This window comes from Cinclus cinclus, chromosome 4 (assembly GCF_963662255.1).
Source record: "Cinclus cinclus chromosome 4, bCinCin1.1, whole genome shotgun sequence".
Taxonomy (NCBI): Eukaryota; Metazoa; Chordata; class Aves; order Passeriformes; family Cinclidae; genus Cinclus; species Cinclus cinclus.
Genome location: NC_085049.1, coordinates 8,823,374 through 8,837,328, shown reverse-complemented (window position 1 = coordinate 8,837,328; position 13,955 = coordinate 8,823,374). Strand labels below are relative to the sequence as shown.

Here is a 13,955-nt window from a genome sequence, read left to right as displayed (position 1 = left end):
TGCAAAAGGATGCCTTTAGAAGTTTTCATTGTCCTTTCTAAGAAAAATCTTCAAAACAAGGGAAGATATGCCATGGATGGCTTCATATCAGTAGTTTTAAATCAACACTAAATTACAACTTTTTTTTGGTAAAGTATTTCTGAGAAAATTTCCATATAAATGTGCAGAATTTTCCCACTAATACCCACACATGTAGATCCATGTAAACAGACTTATTCTCAAATGTGACCGAATGACTTGAATATAATATTTCCTAATTATCACTGACCACTTCAGCAAAAAAATGCAATTAGTCTGAGATTCTGAGTCAAAGGTGGACACTATTCCTTTCCTCTTTCCCAGTGAGATCAAAGGCTACCATGGACAGAGTTAGGTCAACATAAGTTAGCAGAAATTCTTATATTAATAGGTTTTATTGTTCAATAGCCTAAAGAAGCATTAAATGTTTATAAAACGAGCTGTGTGAAAGTCCAAGAAATTTCTTACAGCACCTTCAGAACACAACATACCACACTGGAGAAGTGCTTACCTTGGAAGTACAGAATTTGGTGGTCTAGATTTCGCAGGAGATGTTACTTTAGATTCTTGCCCAGAGTTCACTGAGGATCCTGACAGAGAGTCTTGTGCTGGTGTGGGCTGGCTCTGATAGCTTTCCCTTGCAGATGGTGGATGCTCTTTGTCTTTTGCAACTTCTTTTTCCCTGGATCGAGCTTTGTGTTCAGCTAGAAGGATGTCAAACTGTTTTTTACGGCCTGGAACTGCTCGTCGATGATTAAGTGAATGAGTCTAAAAATAGGGTGGTTAAAAAGCATTTGTGTGTGCATGACATTGTTTATGAGTCCTCTATACTTCTGATACACTACTACTCTAAAAGATAAAATCTACTTCAAACAACTTTAGCCACAGTTATGGAAATAAAGCTGATATTCCACATTATCTTTGATAATTTATAAAGTCATTCTTAAGAAATGCCAACATCAAGGCTAAAATTACTTTTCGCAACAATTTTTATATAATAGAGACTATTGACTTACCTTTTCCAAGATGGAAAATAGAATTCCAGTAATTTTAAGATATTAGGAAGATCATTGTAGCTTTTAACTTACAATGAAAAGCTGATTTCATTGGATTAAAAAACATGAATGCATTTTAAAGCAAATTTAGCTGATCATCTCTACTGACAGGCAGAAAATACACATACAAATGTTCATTAGAAATGTCTCACATTGCAGCTACTTTTTGACACGGGAGTTATTACTATCACAAGGGCAGCCTCCAAGTAATTTATTATACAAAAATATGGTAATTTTTTTACTAAAAACTGACTATACTTCAACATTGTTGCACACATGAACCAAAAAAGAAGCATTTAAAATAACACTTGGGCTTCTACATGAAACACTGATGCTTTTTGCATAATAAAATGACAAGAAAAAAGTCTTTTTAGAAATATCAGTGGAATAATGCAGATGCTCTGATTCAAAGAAACAGAATTACACAAAAGAATTACCTGAATACCATACCCATTGTCTGTAAGACAGGAGCAGGTATGACCTCTCAAACTACTGTGGTAGGATTTAAACTATAACAAAGCATCTGATATTTTATCTTCTAAGAAAAATACCTTGCAGGTGAGTGATCTTGTGCAAGGTTTCTTTGTTTCAGGATCCAGTACTCCACAGTGCTTGTTTGGGTCAAATTCTCTTTCTGTGTTGATGGGAGAATGGGAAACGAGAGAAAAAAAAAAGATTATTACAGAAGTTTTAACTGGAGTAGCTTATAATTTTTGCCGGTTAGAATTCAATTTAATCAGGCTCAATCTGAGCCACTGATCCCAACCCCAGCATCCCACATCAGTGCAATCACTCATATAGGCGTGTATTTTTTTCTCCTTGCATGTTTAAAACCATTTAGAGTAGGAGTTTGGTCAAAAGACTTCATGGAAATAAGTCTGCTTACAGTGGAGTGGCCCAAACAAAGGACCAAGCCAAATCCCTGTGACTTCAGTTCTCTCTCTAACTCTGGCTGCCTCCAAGGCCATAAAACACAGCATTTGCAGCTCTGGCTCCCAAGATGGGCTAAGACACAAATGGTATCACGAGTGCTTTAAACATCTTTTTTCTGACATACTTAGAAACTCTAGAAAACAACCCATGGTTCATTACTGGTGGCATTTTAAAACTAAAATTTATCTCAATCTGTCCCCCAAAAATTTATAAAAATAACATGTATGTTAGTTTTTATTTCCCCACATGGAGGGAGGGATGGAATTTAAAGTTTGCTGAGATTATGAAAAAAGGCATTTACATGAGTTCTACTCATGATTAACATTAAAAGGGCATTAATACTTAATAGGCTGTATCTGCATATTTAATTTCATTAATATTTTAGTGTTTCTATAACACAGATAGCATCACCTCCCTTAGGTTATGTTAATATAATTTTAGGATTTGCACTAAGAGCTGAAACAAAACTATGGATATACACTTTTTAGTCTGTGCCATCAAAACCCTCTACCATTACCTTCATACACCTTGACAAATTATGATGTAATTGGCAGACTGGTTTGCTTTTGTTTGGTAGGGAAATAGAAACTACTTGTCAAATCCTATTTTAACTTACAGTGGTGTTACATTCAGATACAATAAACATCCTGTACTCAAATACAACATTTAATCAAGAGGATTTTAAAATTCTCCATAAGCAAACAAATGGGAGCTAAGAAGAAGACAATGATTCGCAGCTGTGTTACAATGTTATGGCAGCATCACAGCAAGTAGAACAGCTGGAATAAGTAAGTAAGGACAAGTAGCTTATGTTAGACATCAACTAGCCTCCAGATATCACAATTTCTAGCAGTTTTATGTATTCTGCTATCTGGACTTAAAAATGCTCATGCAAACATTAAATGGTTATATTATTAACCTATTAGCAGAGCCATACAAAAAGGTGAGCTTGGAAAAACCAGGTGACACAGGTTTTTTTGGTGAAATCTACAAAGGGACTGACATATGTTATAGGCAGTTGTAGTTTCTTTGGTATTTACAACACAACAAATACAAAAGTAGCTGTGTATGACTCAATATAATACTATTTTTTTTCTACTTAATAGATGAAAACACATGCTCATGAACTAAAAGAGTTAGTTTCTCCTGGGGTTTGAGTGTAAGATGCTCCTATTATAGTTTCCTGATTGACCCACCTAAAACCTTCAATGCAAATTGAAAAAACAAACTAAAGAGACAATATGGACTAATAAATATGCCTTCAAATGAAAAATCCTGAAGGCAATTATAAGGCTATGGAATGTATTCCGAAAGTCACCAAACAAGGACTGTTTTGGACCAAAAGGAAACACTTCAAAAATCAAAAGTGCTCCAGATTGGTACTTGTCAGTAAGTGGCCCAAACAACTGAGACTTGTAGGACTAATTACAGCAAAGCCAGTTATTAGGAAAACATATACAGATAAAATCAATATAAGGAGTTATAAGAAAGAGTGGAAGCCTCTGCCATTGACTGAACAACAAAATAATATGGTTTCCCTGAGTAACAGAAAATACTGAACAAACAGGAAACCACTTCTCCTGGCTGAAGCATTTATGGCTGCTCCAGAGAAATCATGAACATCTAATTGCCAGCTACAGACATGCCTGGCTTAGGCAACACACTACATGAAACTTACCACCTTATCTGCAACAAAATGTAGCTTCTGACTATTGTGTTAGGAAATGTGGAGTATGTGTGTCTCCTGTACACAGGCACAGCTTGAGAAAGCTGTTTTTCTGGAATGGATTCCACTTCTTCATGTTCAGTGGAGAAAGTGAAGAGCATATGCTATAACCTCACCAAGGGAAGAGCAAGGGCCAAAACGGAACTGTCATAAACTTCTGTTTGCAACAGAGCAGTTTTTCTTGGTATAAGCTGGGCATCTGTATTCTTTAATGTAATCCCAAAGAGAACAAGAACTAAGGAAGATTTAGGAAAAAAAAATTTTTGCAGTTGCTACTAGGAAACGCTGATCCACTTATGCTGGGCAGCTACAGACTGTCTTTTGTGGTTCCGCAAGCTGTTTCCTCTCTCTCAGCAAGGACAGTGCTCCTGAAAAGAGGGCAGGTTCATTCATCACACAAACAACCACCAGCTCTCAGCAAAGAAAAAAACAAACTTCAATCACAGTCAGGGAAATGGTGAGAGAGACAGCAGAGGTTGCTAAAAAGGGAAGGAAACAGATGCAAACTGGCCAAACTTATTAGGGAGCTTCAAAAATTAACATCCATACAGCTCTAGGGCAGCAGACTGAGGGAAACCTAAATCCCTTAGCTGCAGTTTCATCCTTTTCATGTGAAATGAACAAAATTATGGGATATCTCAAATAATCATCTCATTGACCTTCCAAGATCCTTTTCTCAGCCTTTGCAGTCCTGTATAATAATGGAGAGAAATACATCATAGTGACACACAATCTACAGGCAATTCATCTCCAATGCTCTCAGGACTTCTACGATCTGCATAATCCCTAAGTGATTGTGTTGCTGCATCAATACTCAAGGCAATGGAAGTCAGACTGAACAGATCACAAATCTCATCATGACAGAGGATCTGTAAAAAGAAGTCTCAGTTCTGAGTATTTGTAAACCATATAAAAGTAAACACATGCAGGTATTCAATCAGCCCTGCGCAGAAACTTCCACCATGTTCCCCAGCCTAGAAGACACTTCACTCAGAGCTTAGAGCAAGAGTAGTGCCAGAGCCACCTCCAGAAAAAAACCCAGCAAGCTGTAGGAAGGCCCTACAGAACTGATTCGCCTTTATGAACACATTTCTGCAAGCACTTGCACAAAACTGTACAAATATCACCTGCAGCCCTGCAGTGGTAAGTGGTGACATGAGGAAAACCACTGACAATTTCAAATTGCTCAAGGAGGAATTTTGAAATGATTAGCTAAATTAGCTAAATTCAGCATCTAAACCATTGCAGGAAATAATAGGTTAAAAGGAAGCAATATTCTAAATTGACTGTAAAATGTAGAGGGTTTTTATCAGAACAATATATTGGATCTTAAAAAGTGAAATTACTTAAAAAGTGAAAAGTAAGGGTTAAAGCCTCATCTTAAGCTACTTACTCTCTTGTAAGATTTTTTTCTTGTTGTGAAAAGCTATAAATGAGCAACAGTTCTGTTTTCTTATATGCCACCTTTAACTAGTTAAGAAAGCAATCGGTGTACTGAATCCTTTCAGGCAATGGCATTATTCCATGCCCCACACAGCCCTAGCAAACACCTCACAGTGGTCTGAAATCCAGCCAAGGTAACAGTACCATAGGCTAACTGCCAAATCCTGAGAAAACGAAAAAAAATAAACCTGATATTCAGGCAAAAAATAGGACACACTCATTAACTGGAAATGAAAGCATTTATCTTGTACAACTTATACTGGTTCACAGTGCACGTTCAGAAATCATGTGAACTAACTTTGTGCCAAAGTGACGAGCTAATGCGGATCATGCTGCCATTAGCAAAATTAGCCTTTCAGTACACACAAGAAGTTCCTGCCCGAGTCACAGAGTACTGCCAGCTGATGAATAGACCCTGCACAGCTTCTTCAGCTGTAGACTTGAGTCAGTTACTTTTGCTTTTAAAAAACCCATAAAATATAAACCCTCAAAACACTTTCATTCAGAGCAGAAATCTGCTTTCTGCTTTCAGGGGCAAATTCTCGCCTCACTGCCCAACAGCTGGCATGGGTCACCTCTAGGGAACTCCATGGAAAGTAATTCTTCCTCCCAGTGGATGGCAATCTTTCTAACAAAGCCTCTGCCCTCCCATAGTGTGGTGTTCTGTGCTTTGGTGGCAGGTTTGAACAGGGACCAACATCCTCAAAACTATCCTGCCATCCCGGGCATTTCCCATTTAACGTAATTTTCTCAACTCCACTGTCCTGTCTTCCTGAGAAAGATCAAGATCCTCATGCTAGAAACATTGCCACACTCATGTGAATTGCAGGGGCAGAGGGGTGAAGGGAAATTACAACTTTTAATACTCCCCCAGCAATTCCCATATCTCCTTAAGAATTTCCTCATATTTAAAACAAACAAAAAAATCTTTAAATAGTCATGACTTGGAGGACAAACCAACATCATAAACCTGTTCAACTTGATCATGACTGAACTAAAGTCACCCAACCAAGGCACATTTTCCTTTGTTGTAAACAGACTCAAATCCCATAATGGCATGAAGAAGTCTCCTGCGTTTCTGTTTTAATTAATTTACTTCCTTAAAATTTGTATTTGGCCTGTTGACCAGCAATTTCAAGCTAAACAGAATGTGTACTTGGAAAATACTTTACACATGCTAAGAGTGTGAAAGCTTTCATTTCCATACATGCAACCTGGCATCTTACAGCAAAAAAAAAAAAATCAAATCAAACCCAGCATTTTATTAGCTGCATTATGACCTATAGAAGCATTAACAAAGAAAAACAGACTACCACAAAATGTGAATTACAACATCACTTACCTGAAAGTCTTTTGTAAGGCTTGTTACTGTTTTTAGTGCCATTTTGGTGTTTCTTGTCTATTGATGGAGCTACAATTCCTTTGCCATTCAGAATCTTTTCTGGAGATGGTGGCACTGACTTGGATGTCAAACCAGATTTAACCAAAGTTGGAGCAGGTATGGTGGATGAAGAAGCTGAGGAGGAAGTGATGGTGGTAGTGGTTGCAGAATTCATTTTAACATTGGCACCATCTGCCTTCACTAGGTTAGGAATTTTCTCTAGACTGACTACTGGAACAGGAACGCTGCAAGATTAAAGAAAAACATTCACGTGGTATTTTCTGCATCCATGATTTATGGTTACTTAATCCCTTTCCACAGATACAAAATTTTCAATGCTGGTGAAATCTTAAGACCAGACTAAAATGAAATACTTGGTACCAGTATTGACTATTTTTGTTCAATCAAGCATTTACAAAGCCAGACATCTGTAAAGGATGGCAATGTAAAGAATTATGAAAATGAGCCTTTGTATTTTTTTAAGATCCACTCCCCTACTATTCATAAGCAAAATCAGTATTTGGTACTAAGCAAAACACACCCCTTACAAATACGGACTCATGCCTTTAACACAAGAACATACCAGATATGTGTATGCTGTACTAAACTCACTATGATAACGAAGCACTTTGCTAATAATATTAATATTTTTAAACAAACACAAAAATAATTCATTTGCTCAGATGTGTCTGAATGACATACAAGTTCTGGAAACAAGGAGAAAAGAGATTTTAAGCATAGAAATTTTAACAGCTGTCCCTTTAAAAGTATTAAAATCCTTGATGACTTGAGCATTACTAAAATGTATTTCAATAAAATCTTAGGGACTTAAAAATGAAAATTCTCAATATAATTATTAGCTCAATTGGCCCTTTTCAGAGTAAAGTTTGCAGTTACTAACTTACTCTAACTTAACTACCACCACTGCATATTTGTGACGCTAACAAATGTTACCTTCTCAATTTGGCAGCAAAAAAGATGGAGACAAACAATTTTCAGCTGCAACAGTATTTTAACATTTTTGGGTTCCAACTGCATGAGGAAATATCCAGTGGTAGCTTTCTATCTACTCAACAACTCCAAAACAGAGTATCTTGTGACTACTAGTTAATATATGAATTATACACCCCTCCCTCCTGAAACAAACCCAAATGAAAAATACGACATAATGTATGTATGCTTAGGGACATCCCCCCATTCACAACTCGCACATAATTTCAGTCTTTTGTGTCTGAAAAATGGCACCTTTGCTGCACCTTTCTACAGAAGGAATGTTTAAGGTGTGGAGTTTTCACAATCAGAAAAAGATGACTTTGAGATGGCATTCTCCATGGGACACACTTTGGAAACATCGAAGCAGGGTCCAAAATAACTCAAGTCTTGACTTTCCTGGGCTCCTACAAACCTCTGTTTCTCTGTAGCTGCTGAAGACAATAAGCCTTATTCTAAGGGTATTTTAACATAGGAAAATGTACAAACATTGATATAAACAATAAGCATACACAACTATGAAGAAGATTTAGACACCGACACATCTCCTGGAGCTGGAATTAAATAATATAAAACTTCTATCTTCTGTGGTACTATAAATGTAGCAGTTAGTCAGAACACAGATGCAACTGCAGTAAAGTGTTAGAGCACTAGCCAGTAATTGAGGAAAAAAATGTGCCTCACAATATCAGAACTGTATTAACTATTTCAGTGAATGCAAACATGTAGCTATGAAAGGCAGGATTTGATCCTCTCCTTTTTTCAACTGCTCTGAATTTATTAAGTTAAATGGCAGGCAAAAATTGTAACATCTCAGCATAGGAATGATTTTGTTTTTAAATAAATGGCAATTACATTTTCTAAATATAGGAGAATTCTACATTAAGTAGTTCTACTATACAAAACTACGTGAAAACATGCGAGCAAATATTTATGCCCAGTTTCTAACAACTATCTTAATTCAAAATACTGATATTCAGTGCAAAAATAAAGTGTATTATCTGGTTTAGTAGTGAAATATTGTTAATACAAATGAGCAGGGTTCCTCTGTTTTGCAGTGCTCAGGGTCTCAGATCCTGGGGCACTTATGGATGGATCACTGTGACAATGAAAAATGCCCAGGGGAGGGAACATTTTTACTTCATTTTGTTACAGATCAACAAGTCGACCTACATTATGTGTTTCATTGTAGTGTAGAAGAAAAAAGAAAAATACTCCAGTATTTGTGGACATACACATTCTATAGGATTCCTGGTATGCTATAGTAAATTATTTATGATTTCAGAAGCTACAGATTATAATTTCTCTCTCTTTTACTGCATTCAAGAGTGAGGATCTCTAGTTTAGTCTTAGCATAACACATAAGATGTGATACTCATCAATAATGGTGAATTTATAACCAAACAGCAAATTGGAAGGTCCACAGGACCAGTGACTGGAGTAAACTACTACAGTGTTAAAAAGTAAATAAATCACAAATGTTTACATTTATATTTGACGGCTTGAAAGAAGTTAGAAAGAATTCTTTTCCCAGTGTTTTTTGAGTAAAAAAATTGAGGATTTATTTCAAAAGTTTGTTAGAAGAAGAAAATCCAGGTTTTTAATCTTAATAACTGTATTTTAAAAGAGGTTTTTGAACAATAAGCTTGTTTAGATTTTTTAAGACATCTGGTGAAAGGGACAATTAGAAAAACAAAACGCAACAAACATAAAAAAGGAGGGAAAAAAATCTATTCAGTAAAGATAAGTTTACTTTTTTTGACAAAGGAGCTCTAGTAAGAACAGCAGTATCTACCTAAAAGGCAGTAAATTTGCTTACCACCAAAGCAAACACATCAAAAACACTCATTATTTCTTCCGCACTAAGAAAGAAATAGGATAACTTCCTCCAGTCAGATAAAAATGCTTTTTGAGTCCTTCAGTAAGTACAAAGTACCAACTGAAAAGTAATGATTGGTTGTTTTCTTTTTACATAAGGGAGTCTGCATAATGTGGCCAAGGGTTACAAAAGAGTTAGAGCAATACTGAGTCTCAGCATATTAATTTCTAATTGAATCTTGGAGTTTTAGAGAATCTGAGTGCTCTGCTTGCATCCATGCTGAAAACCCAAACCAAAGTGTCTTGGAAGAAATATTGGAAAAGCTAATAAAAATAAACTGATAAATAATAAGTTGACGTGGTTTTGCTGAGGATCAGATTCTGGCAAAAATATATGACTTCATTTTTTGATGAGGCTACCAGTTAAGATGACAAAGATAACTATGAAAATGTTCCGGTTTTTGAAAGGCATTATAAAACACAAATAAGAACAATTTAAAAGCAAATGTTAAACAATATGAAATTCAAATCTAGTTTTTCAGAGGTTTATGATTCATTAGGGGTGTTTTGCTAGGGGCATCTTTTAGCAATCATTACCAAGTCTGACATGACCAAAAAACTTCAGCGGACTTGAGAAATAAAGATGACATTACTGGTGATAATGTTTGCAGATGGAATCAGGATTGAGGGGAACTAAATGAAGAGACAAAGTTATAAAAAGCAGTATGGAGTGTTTGGTAAAGTTCATTAAATCAAAGAGACATTTTAATACAAATGAATGCAAAGTTACACATGAAATAACAAGCTGTTCAGTCTGCAGTGAAATACAGGGAAAGAACACACTGGAAAATAGTGACAGAAATATTTAGTGGTCAGAGTGAAAAAGCAGTATGAGGTTTTATTGTAATGTTGTGCTTATACCAAAATGGGATATGGCAAGTAAGAAATAGTTTGCACATGTCCCTGGTTATACTGATATTGGAATACAGCTTCCAGTGCTGGCCAGTGGTAAAATACCAATGTGGAGGAATTAGAAGGGAACCAGAAAAAGGCTAAAATATGAGGCCTACACAAAGTGCATGGTCATGGCAGGCTTTAGAAGCTCATTATCTTTTTCAAATAAGGTAACATTTCCTTCTGTTTTCTCCTGCTTTGTCAGGCAGTTGGAGTAGATGATCATTGTAGGTCCCTTCCAGCAAGCAAGAAAAATAACTGCAGTATGTCACAACACTTTTCATACCTGCAGCTCTGTTTACTTCTGTTTTCCTTTCGCTTGGCTTTTAAAAATTATTTCTCCTTCCTATCATGTAATTTTGCTGGGTTTATGTTTTGGTCATTTGTAATTATATGAATTCTAAGAGCTCATCTACTCATCCAACTCTCCAAATTTCTGGCAAAAAAATTCACAAACATTTAAAAACATAAAACATTGCTCTATTCTACATTACTGGGATTGCCTCTATAATCTACAAAATGTTTGTGATTTAATGTTGGATTATATGGTCTAAGTTAACCCTGCTGAGTTTTGCTTCCATGCTGCAATAGGAATGTCCTTAAATCATGACTAACTTTGCTTTTGCAGCCTCAGTATGAACAATCATATTTCCTAATACAAAGAAATAAAGGCCAAGAGATGATTAAAAAAATACTTTGAAAAGTGACATTATAAATTTTAAAGGACTGTCCACTGGTATACGTTTGGGATCCTTTTTCTGTTTACAGAAAGTCAGTTTTCTCTGCATTGATGAAAACCACATAATTTCCATCTAGTTTTTTTTCCATTTTCAGAACTTCTGGCAGGCTAAACTTTGTGGAAGAAGACCAAGGAGATCTGCTTCAGCTGATTTCTCAGTGATAGCTTACTTCAAGTCTTTGCCTCAATTTCATGCTGCGTTAGGATCTTGGATAGGTGGAAATGAACACCCTGTAGCATCACAGCACCTAAACCCTGCATGGCAGCACCCAAAAGCTGTACTGAGGCACAGCAAGTGAAGCAGCATCCTTTGGGCAGGTTAGCAATTAGGAAGAGAGCTCCTGGCTGCAGAAATGCCTTTTAAAAAGGGTAAGCATCTGAACTATGCTTACTAATTATGATCACCTGTTCATTATTGTTATTTCTACCAATTCCTTGCCTCTCTTCCCCCCAGTTTCTACCCTTCTGCTATACCTCTTACCACCTAGACTGCAGGCTGCAGAAAATGATGGTTTGCACTTATCCTGTGCACAGTGCAGTGGTACTCCAGCTCTGCTCCACCTCTAAGCACTGCTGTATTAATAGCAACGATGGTAGAGATACAGGGGAAAAAATCAGAACTGACAGATATTTCTGGATGATGTATTCACATTAATACTTTATATTCCAACTACCAGAAGGGAAGTATTAAAACAGCAGCTAAAAAATGAAGCAGTTGCAGATCTTTTTTATCTGATCACTTCAATCGTGATTTTTAAAGCATTAGCCATGGAGCAACCTGAACCTCTGGAGCACATCTTAACAACAGCACAGGACATGAACAAGAGAAAGAGCTACTTGGTCAATGGGTAAGATGATGCCTCAACCAAAACTATAACAAATGTAACAACAGCAGTTGGATCTACAGGAAGGCAGGCATGGCAACAGATCTACTGGGCTATGCTGTTGCAGACACCATTCCCAAAATTCTAATTGTAACAACTAAAATTTAAAGGAGATGCAGTACAAAGGAATCAGGCAAGTCCAACAAAGGCTGTTCCAGGTCTGAAAAGCAATCATTAAAGTGATACAATTCCTGAAATAAGCATTTGACAACTGTCTGGAAGAACTTAGGTCAAATGAATGCTTGGTATGAGATTATAACATAACAGACAAAAGCACTGAAGACCTGGAAGCTTCTGAGGACAATAAACCACAATACACTTGGCTACACCATGAATCCTATTTGCATTTTTGAGACAAATGTTTCTGTGTCAATTAAGTATTTCTTTCTAAAAGCTAAGATAAGAAATTCTTTGGCTTGTGCAGCAGCTGAATGAAAGACAGAATCTTAAAAAAAATAATAAATTTTATTAATAATTTCACCTTAAATCAGATCTGCTGAATATTTTCTAGTATTCGAAATAAATATTACAATCCTCTAATGCAATAGGAATAAACACTTTCTTCTGTAACAGCTGTTAGCTCTCTATTACCTGTGATAATTAACAGACAGATTTTATTCTTTAACAAGTCATGTAATCTAAGGCACTTAACACTATATTTTGGAAGAGAATGTCATTGATCTTCAGATGGTTTATGATTTGCTATGTGGTAATTACAGTATCTTTAACTACTATATGCTTCATTTTTCCCCAAAACAAAACAAAACTGCAGTATGATCTCCCAGCACGGCTGCAAGAATCACGTAATTCTTGGGTACAACTACTGTCATAGTCATTGCCAAACAATCAACAGAGCAGTACAACAATTTTAAATTGTTAAATCTACCTTATTAATCATCAGCAAATATTTAGGATGTTCCCAATAATAAAGGGAAAAGGGATTGGTGGAAATGCTCAGTTATTTTGTTCCCTTCCAGTTTTTACTGACTGCCAAAATGACATCTGTTGCCAGAAAGGAAGATACTGTTTATAGATTCAGTGAGTCTGCTGAAATGTGGATATATAAGTTGATGTCTGTAACAGGATGAGAAATAGGTTTATAGTCAATAGTGTTAATACTCTGAAGTCCTTTCTGTTTTTCTTTTAATCAGACTTATAAAAGAATCCTCTCTTTTATAAAATTCTCCTCCAACGTTCAGAAGGAAAAGCCATTATTCAGTCAATAATATTTGGTTTCAAGTAGTAAATGAGGTACTTACACACAGATGACACAGAGGCTATTCTGCCAATCTAGTTAACATGTGAGTGTGTAGTCTAACCAATCAGATTTTCCATTTTCAGAATTTTATCCCATAATTGCCCATAATGCTCATCATGCTTAAAAAGATGACGGATCCAGATTTATAGGAAGAATATCTTTTTCCAGGGCAAGGTAAATTTTGCAGCTAGGCAGAAGCTGCTGTCTTTGAAATCATGCCAACTTGTGCACGTTTCAGGCAGAAAGCATGAGCTCTGCCTTTAACATAATTTGAGCTTACTCTTTGTCTCATGAGTGAATGTTTTGCATTAAATGATTTACTGTTTTAAGGCAGTTGTGTCTAGAAAGCCTGCCTAAAATCATGACCTTCTTATGCTAGGTATTATATATAAAAGGGAAGGATCATTATAAAGTAAGTAGATAAATCTTAGAGAAAAAGGAAGTCTCACTACTTCAAATTTACAGTTGGAGACCTGAAGCAGAAGAGACCAAGGCATAACAGAACCAGGAACTGAACCCAAATCTCAAGTCACCAACCTAATGGCCTAATAACAAAGCATCTTTTCTCTAGAAAATGAAGACAAAACAGTTTCTTAAGGGAAAAAATAGTGACCCAGTTCTGCTGTCATTTATGTTTTTGCAACTCTGCTGCTATCACCACAGTCACAGGAGGATGGGCACGGCAGTCTCAAAGCCTGTATGTGTACATATATCACAGCACATGATGTAAGACACCCCCAAATTAGTGATTTCTGC

General features: G+C 36.3%; 1 protein-coding gene across 6 annotated transcripts in view; it reads right to left on the bottom strand.

Annotated features, from left to right (window-relative positions):
- The window catches only part of ATXN7L1 (ataxin 7 like 1), a 112,486-nt gene that overhangs the window by 17,579 nt on the left and 80,952 nt on the right, over positions 1-13,955 (bottom strand). For all 6 annotated transcript variants that reach the window (XM_062491614.1, XM_062491620.1, XM_062491615.1 and 3 more), the window contains 3 exons: positions 6,518-6,801; positions 1,625-1,707; positions 530-786 (listed from right to left, as the gene is read on the bottom strand). In XM_062491614.1, coding sequence (XP_062347598.1) covers positions 530-786; positions 1,625-1,707; positions 6,518-6,801 — 624 coding nt within the window. The remainder of the gene's footprint in view (positions 1-529; positions 787-1,624; positions 1,708-6,517; positions 6,802-13,955) is intronic.